The sequence below is a fragment of the Cricetulus griseus genome, chromosome 2 (genome assembly GCF_003668045.3).
Source record: "Cricetulus griseus strain 17A/GY chromosome 2, alternate assembly CriGri-PICRH-1.0, whole genome shotgun sequence".
Lineage (NCBI taxonomy): Eukaryota > Metazoa > Chordata > Mammalia > Rodentia > Cricetidae > Cricetulus > Cricetulus griseus.
Genome location: NC_048595.1, coordinates 202,936,441 through 202,948,387, shown reverse-complemented (window position 1 = coordinate 202,948,387; position 11,947 = coordinate 202,936,441). Strand labels below are relative to the sequence as shown.

Here is an 11,947-nt window from a genome sequence, read left to right as displayed (position 1 = left end):
AGAGAAGGGCGTGGCCTCATTGAACGTTTTGGGCTGAGACCCTCCTCTCTGATTCCCCACTGGGTCACTGGCTGCCATGGCTCGGCCAATGAGGGACAAACTAGAGGAGCTGTTGGTTTTTCCCTCTTGGCCATGGAGAATTTGCCCACATAAATACTGAGAAAGGGTCTGCCTTCCCCTCACTTCTCTGCACTTGGCCCTGAGCTGGCCCTGGTTTCCCGGGATGGGCAGGGTCATAGGGCACTTGTTTATGCTGTGGGTGGCTGCAGGCATGTGTTATGCCCCCTTCGGTGCCTCTGCCTGGTGAGTCCTTTCCCCCACCCTCATTCCCCACTGAGGAAGGCCAGCATGTCATCCCCGTTCACCTCAGTTTTTCTTTTTGGTAGGTCAGTGAACAATTTCCTGGTAACAGGTCCCAAGGTAGGATGTCTTCCAGTCCCTCCTGTTTTTATCCTCTGGGGTCCCCCTGATGTACTCTTTTGGGCGGTGGGGGTGGGGGGTGGGTGTTTCAGAATCTTTCACTGAGAAACCCAGCATTGTTTAGTTTTTGGTTGTTGTTTTGTGGTGTTCAGGGCCTTGTGTATGCTAGGCAAGTGCTCTGCCGCTGAGCAGTGTCCCCAGGCCCCAGTATGGTTTCTTACTGGGAAATTATTTTATTTGAGTCTGCCTTCTCCCTGACCTGACACAGCTTGTATCCAGGGAAGCTCACAGCCCTTCCCCCCTGACACAGGCCTATCTGACCTACACCACCAGTGTGGCCTTGGGCACTCAGACTGGCATGGAAGAATGTAAGTTCCAGTTTGCTTGGGAGCGGTGGAACTGCCCTGAACATGCTTTCCAGTTCTCCACTCACAACAGGCTGAGAGGGGGTAAGTTTTCATGGGACCACTCCACAAGGTGGCCTTGTAGTACAGGGGTATATGAAATGTGTGTTCACAGTGAAATGTGACAGTAACTGGCAAGCTCTTGACACACCGCTCTCCAGCTGTGTGACCCTGAGTGAGGTACTTTCCCTTTTTCAGCACAAGTGTGTGTGTGTGTGTGTGTGTGTGTGTGTGTGTGTGTGTGTGTGTGTGCAACTTGGGGGAGTTTGTTCTCTACTTCTACCATGAGTTTAGGGTTGAACTCAGGTCATCAGAGACTTGGATGCTCATGCCCTGATCTGCTGAGCGATCTCCTCCCAGGCCCTGGGAGTTTTCTGAGGGTTGAATGAAGTAAACAGAGGGTTCTCCTTACAAATGCTATTGTAGGTTTTAGAGCATGTCTGCCTTTGTGTGCTTGTTCATAGTCACCTTGCTCAGATTTGCATGAAATGAAGTGAAAAATGGAGAAAGGCATCCATGGAGCCCTTGAAGGATTTATATTTGCCCCATTATCGTAAAATAAAGCTGCAAGATCAGAATAAGTTTGCCTCAGGTGACTCTGTGTGTGTGTGTGTGTGTGTGTGTGTGTTTGTGTGTGTGTGTGTGTGTGTGAGAGAGAGAGAGAGAGAGAGAGAGAGAGGTAGATTAGAGCACGCCTTTAATGCCAGCACTCAGTAGACAGAGGCAAATAGATCTCTGTTGAGTTCGAGAATAGCCTGGTCTACAGAGTGAGTTCCAGGACAGCCAGGGCTATTAAATAGAAACCCTGTCTTCAAAAGCCAGAAAGAAAAAAAGGGGGGAGGCAGATTATTTGGGATGGAAGAGTAATGAGGGAAGACAAATGTTTCCTCTCTATCTTCTGTCTATGTACATGAATACAAAGGGAGGGCTGCTTGAGAGTAGAGAGCACAGAGATGGGTTTTTGAGAAACTATTTATCCTAGTAAAACAGGATTAAAATTTCATTAATATTTCAGTTACCATAAATGCCTAGGTTATTTGATGAAATATTTATCAGCTTATACAAATTAGTCCTTGATATACCAGAACTGGTCAGAGAAAATTCAATTTTAATTTTGAATCTAAAACTTGGATTAGAAAAGAATCAATATAGTGCCTAATGAATGCTATTATCAGAACTTTGAACCAAATTCTTGGATCAAAAAATTGATTTTCATGCCAATATCCCCCAATTCTATTTGTCTGTTTCCTGGTTTTTTTGGTTTTGTTTTTAATTTTTGGGACAGGGTCTCATGTAGCCCAGACTGAGTCCCTGAACTGAACGCTCAGAGTGTATTTTGTAAGCGGCTCCAAGAACTGACAGGAGGAACAGAAAACTTCCAACTACACCCAGGCATGTGCCCAGACACCTGGCAACATCCCTAAGCTTGAACTTTCAAAGAAAATGCAAATCCTTTTTCACTACTCTGCATCAGTTACAGATGGCAGCATCCATGTTTTCTTCTTTTGAGTAGCTTCCCTTCCTCTTGCTTCTGCTGAACATTCAATGTCTGTATTTCTGAAGATAAATGCTTGTTATTATAGGCCAAATAATCCAAGTTTGCATTCTAAACCTTCCCTAATGGAACAGGACACTGTCACTCAGAGAGGGGACACTGGGTTTCCAGGCTACTAAAGATAGCACTTAACACAGATTTCAATCATTTCAGTAAGAGAATGAGTCACTAACAAATGGGTTCATAACGAATTTTTAATACTACATTCCTAGAGAGATGAGGATGGATGGATTCAGTGCACCTAGTACAAGTGACCCTCCTTCACATCCGATGCTGATGACCTTTCTTGGTGCCAGAGACTGGGTGCTTCTGAACACTAAGCATGTCTTCTACCACTAAAGGACACTCCCTTTCCACACTAATACTTTTAAAACAGAAGCATCAATTTTCTAAGTCTTTAGTAAAGGTATCCAAAGTCAGGTAGAATTTATTGAAACACCACATGGGTTCTTTCATAGAAGCCAAAAGTAGGATTCAAGAATTAAACTAATTTTCATTTCACATTCAAATACCTTTCTCAAATGATAACAGTCTCTTGATCTTAAACCATCCTATACCTCATATAATATAAAAAAGGCCTTTGCTTAATCTTTCCCAAAGTTCTGCTATTTAATTAAAAAAAAAAAAAGACTCATTCAATAAACAGGTGGGGCAGAAAAGGGCACCTTTCCAAGAATTCTTCCATGACCCAGAATACAAAGTTCTTTTTACAAAGAAAAAAGAAAGACTCACTGTAGTGATAAGCAAACTAGATGAATTTGGTTAACTGTCTCAGAGACAGACTATATAAAATCTCAGCAGCCTACAATAAGTAGGAAGCTTGGCACCCCCGCCACACACACACACACTCACACACACACACACACACACACACACACACACTCACACACTCACACACTCACACACACACTCACACACACACACTCACACACACACACACACTCACACACTCACACACTCACACACATACACTCACACACACACACACACACACACACACACACACACTCACACACATACACACACTCACACACACATGCACACCCTCCCTCCCTCTGCTGGAATTTTTCTCTGGCTAGACCTTGAGTTATGAGTTCATATGTGTATCTATCCTGTTGTACCTGGAAATCCAAGTGCTTTTATATTCTCAGTGAAGTTGGTCTTTAACTGAGCATATCATAGGTCGTAAAAATAGATTTGTTACAGGTTTGAGGAGACATGAAAAGCTCAGAGAGGAAATAGAGTAGTAGCCCTTCTAGGTGGTGTTGAATATCCTTTCATGTCTGTAGTCGTAAATGTAAAGTGAAACAGTTCTATTCCTGAACAGTAAGAGGGCCACTTAGTTCTGCTTTCAGATTTTGCAAGCAACATACTGTTCTTAGGGCCAGAGTAGAGTTGTTTGGTTGGTTTTCTGGTTTCCCCTGTTTTAGAAGGTGTGTGTGTATGTGTGTGAGTGTGCATGTGTGTGTGTGTGTGTGTGTGTGATATGTGTGGGGGTACATATGTGTGATTTGTGTATGTGTGTTTATATGCATGTATGATGTGCATGCCTTGTGATGTATATGTTTATGTGTGTATGGTGTATAAATATGTGTGTGATGTGTGTGTTTGTGTGTATGTGTGTGTGATGTGTGTTTATGTATGTTGTGTTAGGTGTGTGCATGTTTGATGTATATGTATTTACGTGTGTGTGATATGTGTGCACGTGTATTTATGTGTGTAGTGTATATGTATCTGTGTGCATGTGTGTGTGGTGTGTGTAGTTTGTGTGGTATATATAGTCGTGTACATGTGTGCGTATGGGTGTATATGTATTTGTGTGTGCACTCACTTGCAGCGCACACGTGTGCACACATGCTTACAATTGGATGTAGGAATTTGCATGAGAGACCTTTTGTAGAAACAACAGAGTTGCTGAGAAGAGTTGGGGGACAAAGGAGAAGGGCAGGAAGAGCTTCCTCGCTGTGGATCATGCAGGTAGACTAGGAGGTGTTTGTAAAACAAGACCTCGAGGGTCTAGAACATGGTTCAGGGGACAAAGTGCTTGCTGCTCAAGGATGAGGGTGTGCTGGCACACTTCTGTAACCCTGAGACAGGAGGGAGGATTCCAGGGCCTTACTGACCAGCCAGTGAGCTCCAGATTCTGTGAGAGACCCTGTGAAAGTGAGACAGCCCAATAGAGGAAGACACCTGATGTCCAACTTGGGCCTCTCTACACACACAGTCACATGTGTCCATATGTACATGTGTGTGCATGCACACACACACACACACACACACACACACACACACACACCACATCACACCTGCAGGCACATGTATCCCTATGCACACATGCTATCTATGTGTGGCCTCCTTACTCTGTGTTCAGAAATAAGAGGTCTTTCTTGATTGCCTACTCCAGCCTTGTGGCTGGGTCAATATACTAGAGGACAGAGGTCTGGACTTCAGGAGAGCAGAATCCTGATTCAAAACCACACCTGGCCAGTACCCTTCGCTTCAGGCTTCCCTGAGCTTCAGTTTCCCCATCTGTAGTGTGGGATGCCCATTCCTGCCTGGATGAAGTGAGGAGGGTGAAAAGACACAGTGAGCTCTGAGGGAAAAGTGTACCTTAAATCCTGAGGAGGTGGGGCAAGAGCAGCCAAACATCGATGTTTGCCCAAGGCTCCTGCTTTGGGCCACAACAAGCCACATTTCTAGTCTGGCCCCTCTTTCTCTCCAAAGCCACAAGGGAGTCATCCTTCATTCACGCCATCCGCTCTGCTGGAGTTGTGTATATCATCACCAAGAACTGCAGCATGGGTGACTTTGAAAACTGTGGTTGCGATGGGTCAAAAAATGGAAAAGCAGGTAACTTGGGCTTTGATGGAGGTGGGAAGAGGTGGGGAGCTACAGAGCTGAGTGCAGACGGAGTTTTCTCAAGTCTAGGGCACTCGGTTCTCTTGAATCCCTAGATTCTAGCCGTCCTTTCATGAAGGGGAGTTCATGGATTGCTGAGGGTTGAGTTTGCATCCCTGAGACCAGGAATGAGAAAGTCAAAGACCAAGCCTGGTACAAGAATAATGTGTCCCCAGCCAAAGCTCCCCAACTATTTATAGACCCCTACCAGACTTAGGCCTGTCACTAATGAGGGTAGAGGGGCCCCTGACACTATTGTGCAGGTACAGAGGTCCAGAATGTTTGAGCTACAAAGAACCTCTGAGGCCATCCAGATCAACACATGCACCCACGTTTCCTGTAGGCACAGAGGGCTTACCACTTAGAGCTGAGAAATGCTCAGAGTGGGCTTTGGGTATAGGACCCCACCCATGCTCCCCAAGTACTTCCATTTCTCTGCCTCACCTTCAGACATACACAGTTCTAGCATATCCGGGCTCTTGGGGATGGTTTAGCTGTTGACTAAACAGAACGTGGCTCTTTCCCTTGACTCTATCTGAGCATTGTATGCGGAACTCTTTCTTTCCCCGTGTGTAGGTGGCCATGGCTGGATCTGGGGAGGCTGCAGCGACAATGTGGAATTTGGGGAACAGATCTCCAGAGTCTTCGTGGACAGCCTGGAGAGAGGGAAGGATGCCAGGGCCCTGGTGAATCTTCATAACAGCAGGGCAGGCAGGCTGGTGGGTACAACAGTTCCTCACAATCTGGTGGATACAGAAGTCATCCTGTTTGGACAATGGTCCCTCACCGTCACCCAGAGCTGTCTCACACCCAGGTTTCATCCCTGATGCCATTCAGGAAGAACAGAGGCAGCTGCCTCTGTTTTCTGGATGACAAAACCAGTTAAGTCCCAGACAAGTGGCTCGTCCAAGACAACACAGATGATAAGCCTCAGACCTCATGCCCATGCATTGCATTTTTTAAAAACAACAATTTATTTTTATTTCATGTGCATTGGTGTTTTTTCTTGTATGCATGTCTGTATGAAGGTGCTAGATCCCCTGGAACCGGAGTTACAGACAGTTGTGAGCTGCCATGTGGGTGCTGGGAATTGAGCCCAGGTCTCTGGAAGATCAGCCAGTACTCTCAACCACTGAACTATCTCTCGAGTCCCCCCCCCCATGCATTACATTTTAATACCTTTTTTTGGTGTGCTCAGTGTGTGTGTGTGTGTGTGTGTGTGTGTGTGTGTGTGTGTCTGTCTGTCTGTCTGTCTGTCTGTCTGCTGTGTGTTCTCCAAAATATAGTTCTTGAACTCAAAGCAATCCTCCTATCTCAGCCTCCTAAGTGCTCGGATTACAGGCATTAGCTACTGGACCACAAAAGATTTTAACCACTTTAACTACATGCTAAGACACTAACATAGGCCTATTATTGTCCTAAAGTCTGTCTGGGATTTGAGAGGTTGAGACTGTAGAATCTGTTCAACAAGTTTTCTCTGGTGGACTGATACTGTAAACTCATATCTGGAAGCAAATTGGACTTAGAACAAAAATCACTGAAATTTTCCTGTGAGTTTCTACCTGGGTGTTTCGGTCGCCTAGGGCAGAGGGCAGAGGGGGCACTTGTGAGCCAACTACAGCCACTGCCTTGAGGGTACATGGGTTCAGATGCCTTCTCTCTAAGAGGGTGTGGGGGAACCAGAGGGAAGCTGACAGGACACAGATGAACCACCACAAATAGTCTAGCTCCAGGCTTCACAGCAGACACTGTTTGAGTGTAGTAATTTCTTCATAACTTACAAAGTGTTTCTTTGTTACTATATTTTTAACTTTTGAGGTGCTGGAGACTAAACTGTGAGCCTCACACATGTTAGTCAAGCCCTCTACCCTTGAGCTATATCATCAGTCCCTTTTTTTTTTTTTTTTTTTTTTTTTTTTTTTTTTTTTTTTTTTTTTTTTTTTTTGTTTATTCGAGACAGGGTTTCTCTGTGGCTTTGGAGGCTGTCCTGGAACTAGCTCTTGTAGACCAGGCTGGTCTCGAGCTCACAGAGATCCACCTGCCTCTGCCTCCGGAGTGCTGGGATTAAAGGCGTGCGCCACCAACGCCGGGCTTCATCAGTCCCTATCTTATCTAATATTTGTTCCAACTGGCCAAGAAACACAAGGAAGAAATGATGGTTCCTGGCCACAGTAGCCTTCTCAGCATCCAGGTCCTTAACCCCTGAATGTCCTCCTTGGATAGATGTGAACAAGGACTTAGGAGTTTCCCCAATAATCCCCACAGGTCTCCAAAGCTAGAAAGCAAGCTCCAGCTCTAGAACTCTAGAATATTCCATTTGGTTGCTAATCATTGGCCTTCTAACCAAAAGTTATTCCCTCTCTCTCTCTCTCCCTCCCTCCCTCCCTTCTCTCCCTCCCTCCCTCCCTCCCCCCTCCCTCTCTCTTTCTCCCTCTCCCTCCCTGCCCCCCCCCCAAGGCAGTGAGGGCCTCCATGAAAAGGACATGCAAATGTCATGGCATCTCAGGAAGCTGTAGCATCCAGACGTGCTGGCTGCAGCTGGCCGACTTCCGGGAGATGGGAGACTACCTAAAGGCCAAGTACGACCGCGCACAGAAAATTGAGCTAGATAAGCGCCAGCTAAGTGCTGGCAACAGAGCCGAGGGCCGCTGGGCTCCCACAGAGGCCTTTCTTCCCAGCGCAGAGGCTGAGCTGATCTTCTTGGAGGACTCACCCGACTACTGCACCCGCAATGCCAGCCTGGGCATCCACGGCACAGAGGGACGTGAGTGCCTGCAGAACGCGCGTGGTGCTTCCAGGTGGGAGCAGCGCAGCTGTGGGCGCTTGTGCACCGAGTGTGGGCTGCAGGTGGAAGAGAGGAGAACACAGGTCATGAGCAGCTGTGACTGCAGCTTTAAGTGGTGCTGCACTGTCAAGTGTGGCCAGTGCAGGCGTGTTGTGAACAGGTACTACTGCACACGCCCCGAGGGGAGTGTCCGGCCTCGGGGCAGGGGCAAGGGCAGTGCTTGATAACACCACCACAAATTCATTTGCTGCTTAGTTGTACGACGGTGGAGGTGGCGGTCCCAGCTTCTGACCTAGAAGACATAGACCAGAAAACAATTGGGACATCACAGGGTTGGCCTATAGACCTTATGATAGCTGCCATAGATCATACAGCATTTTTGCAGAGCTGAAATCTGAACCTGGTTCTCCCGGCTTATGGACCCTGCATGTCCCCCCACGCCACCCCACCCCACCCCACCCTCACCCCCCACGCAGTTACTCTTGAACTTATGCAGCTTCATAAAGGAGCAGTTTGACTTGGGGATGTTCATGCAAAGGACCCTCAAAGAAGTTGTTCCAATAAGTTTCAGACCCCCATCACGTCCAGCTGTGCTGCTGCTGGGAGTTAGAGGGAAGAGAAGCAAAAGCAAAACTGTTCCAGAGCTGGAGAGATGGCTCAGTGGTTAAGAGCCCTCATTGGCTGGCCTTCCGGAAGACCCGAGTCGCTTCAGGCACCCTCATGGTGGCTGAGAGCCATCTGTACTTCCAGTTCCAAGGGATCCAATGTCGGTTTCCCATCTCGTTGGCCAGCAGGCACAAAAGTGCAGATATGCATGCAGGCAAAATACCTATGCATATAAAATAATAAAGTAAAAATTAAACTTAAAAAGATGAGAGTCCTGTTCAGACCTGTGAAGGTGCACCCTTCCTCAATTTAACCAACTGAAAGCAGGTGATGAGGGGGTGTGGGACCAGCTTCTCTGCTTCTGCACTTTGAAACAGTTCCCCCCAGCTAAGCCTTAGGGAAACCAAGACCTAGCATGACCAAGGAACCATCTCTGGAGCCAAAATGGCAATAAGTGGGCAAGTGACCAGGACTTACCAAACAATATCCTAAAAGAGTATTTTCCTGGAGAGCTATAGAACATCTTGACTTTGTTATTTTCCCAAATGGGAAACTCAATTTCCTTTGCAATAAATGCTTCTAGCATATATCTAGATAGGACTTTTCTTTTTTTAAGATTTATTTATTTTATTTGATTGTACAGCTGTTTTACCTGCATGTATGTCTGTGTACCATGTGCCCGTGTCAGAAGAAGAAGAACTGGAATTACAGGTGGTTGTGAGCCACCATGTGGGTGCTGGGAAGTGAACTGGTGTCACTTGTTTCTTTGTTTCGAGACAGTGTTTCTTTGTGTGTAGCCCTGTCTGTCCTGGCACTCACTCTGTAGACCAGGCTGGCCTTGAATTTACAGAGATCCGCCTGCCTCTGCCTCCAGAGCACTGGGATTAAAGGTGTGCACCATCACCTCCCTGGCGGTTAGTGCTCTGAACCACTGAGGTCTCTCCCCAACCCCAGGATTTCTCTTTTTCCTTCTTTAGACAGGGTCTCTCTAATCCAGACTGGCCTACCTCACTCAAGGTGTAATCAAGGATGTCCCTGAACTCTTGACCTCCAGCCTCCACTTTCAGAGTGGAGTAATAGGATTACCACACCTGGTTTATGTGGTGTTGGGACCAAAATTAGGACTTTGTACATCGCTAGGCAAGCTCTCTGCCAGTTGAGTCACATTCTCGATCCTCAACTGGGACCTTCTCTTAGTCTGTGGCTATGGAGAAAACTAAACAACTGATTTCAATTATTTGACAAGAAGTAAAGTCAAAGTTGGGTGTGGCTGTGCATGTCTATGGTATCCCAGCACTTGGGAGGCAAGAGGACCAGAAGTTCAGCTACAAAAGGAGCATGAGGCCAGGCTGTCTCAAAAACCAAGATAAAAAAAAAAATACAAATACAAACAAAAAATGAAATAACAGGAAAACAGTGCACACAGATTTGGGTGTTATGTTAGTATGACTCAAACAACTTGGGGAAGTGAGGAAGCCCCCTGAACTTGGACCACATCCAAAGTGTGTTTACTCTCACCTTAGACTGCCTAGGGTGTCAAACAACCAAGACCTGGGCCCCAGGGCCGTAGCCTTGGAAAGTTGTGGGTTCCACCTTCCTCATTTACTCTTTTACATCTTCCGAAGGTCGACTCTGGAGGAGGGGTAGATTCCACAAAAAGCTGTGGCCTCTTTCCCAAACCACTAAATTAATTTCCTAACTCTGAATTTCACAGCCTTGGGAAACTCCATGGCACTGGCCCTGAGCCCTTCGGAGAGGGTTAACAAGTAAAGCGGCCACCAGGAACAGGCAGTGCTCCCAGCCCCACCCATCCCCCCACCCCCGTGCAAGGTTTCTCTCTGTAACCCTGGCTGTCCTGGAACTCATTCTGTGGACCAGGCTGGCCTCGAACTCACAGAAATCTGCCTGCCTCTGCCTCCCAAGTACTAGGATTAAAGGTGTGTGACACCAATGCTTGGCAAGGCTTTTGTTTTAAGAACAAGATACTTGTATTTCTTTCTTACTTGCCTGCAATAAATATTTTTTGACTTGTGCACGTGGAGGCCCTGGGGCTTCTGATTTCTTTGGAACTAGTTGTAAGTCACCACTGTGGGTGCTGGGAACTGAACTCAGGTCCTCCGCAAGAAGAGTGCAGATTTTTAACTGCTGAGCACTCTCCAACTCAAATAGTTCATTTTAAAACCTTCTTCATTCTCAGGTCATAGTGATGAAGGTGAGATGTTCACTAAGGAAGTCAGCATCACAAGAGAAACCACAAGCAGGTTCCTCTAAAGTCTGGTCCAGCCTGACCGCCATCACTTCTAGTTTGAACTCCTCCCACCATGCGTCAGAAATAAGACACAACGGGAAAGCCATAGAAATGCTTCTCTCCATGTCCCATTTCAAAGCACGAGGTTAAAAACACACGACAGTTATTAACAGGGGATGGTAGTGTGGGTGACATGGGGTGGTGACAGGGAAAGAGGAGAGACTGGCTAAGAGGGCAAAGGCTTTGAGTAGGCAGCCAAAGGAAAGACTATTTTCCTGGGAAGTAAAAAGTGAGGCACAAAATTACAAGATCCTGAGTGTCAACACGCAATAAACATGGATCTCAAAGTATCCAGCCTGACACCTGACTTGTGTTGTGATACTGTTTGGGAAATGAGAGAACTGCTTTGTGTAAGTGATCACCCCAGGAGAACATGCCTTGTGGCCCCTGTGGGGTTATAGAGGAGTTTTCACTAAGAAAACACAAAGAAAAAAGAATTCTGTGGCGGGTTTGGTGAACACCCTCCCCCAAAGCTCAGACCGCTGGTGTCTCCTTCTGAGCCCCACCCACCCTCATCCATCTTGCCTCCAGAGTCATCAATCATCACACCAACCAAGGTGGACCCTAGACCACAAACTAAAGGAATTTAGATTTCTCCACATCTGTCACCTTCCTGTCAGGAACCCATTCCAGCCTCATTCAAATACGCCAGTTACAAACCTACATCCCTTGCCTCTAGGTTTATCCTTAACAAGCTGGCTATCACTAAGGTGACAGAAGATAAAACTCACATGTTCAATAGATTCAGGCATGGGGACAGGCGGGTGGGCTCACACACAGTTCCATGGATCTTGAGAACATGATGAAAAGGGAAACTTGTCCCTGAGCCAGTATTTCACCAAGTCCCAGCACGGCATCGCTTTACCTGGAAAATGGACACCTGTATTTTCTGTCCAGACTAGAAAATACGCTTATGCTAGCTACGGGCCCCATAAGGCTCTTTCCCCACTACCTTCTCTTCCTCCCCATCT

General features: G+C 46.7%; 1 protein-coding gene across 1 annotated transcript; it reads left to right on the top strand.

The window, feature by feature from the left end:
* Nucleotides 1-223: 223 nt before the first annotated feature.
* Wnt8a (Wnt family member 8A) lies at nucleotides 224-8,286 on the top strand. Its single transcript, XM_027400527.2, has 6 exons — nucleotides 224-303; nucleotides 387-420; nucleotides 731-869; nucleotides 5,104-5,229; nucleotides 5,854-5,996; nucleotides 7,735-8,286. Exons 1-6 carry the CDS (start codon nucleotides 224-226, stop codon nucleotides 8,284-8,286), a joined length of 1,074 nt encoding a protein of 357 aa, XP_027256328.1.
* Nucleotides 8,287-11,947: the final 3,661 nt, after the last annotated feature.

Bases quoted from the DNA above. Each gene is read 5' to 3' on its own strand.
- Wnt8a (XM_027400527.2), top strand. From the start codon at position 224: ATGGGCAGGGTCATAGGGCACTTGTTTATGCTGTGGGTGGCTGCAGGC. The intron at 304-386 runs GTGAGTCCTTTC...TCTTTTTGGTAG, and splicing joins CCCTTCGGTGCCTCTGCCTG to GTCAGTGAACAATTTCCTGG. The intron at 5,997-7,734 runs GTGGGTACAACA...CCCCCCCCCAAG, and splicing joins ACAGCAGGGCAGGCAGGCTG to GCAGTGAGGGCCTCCATGAA.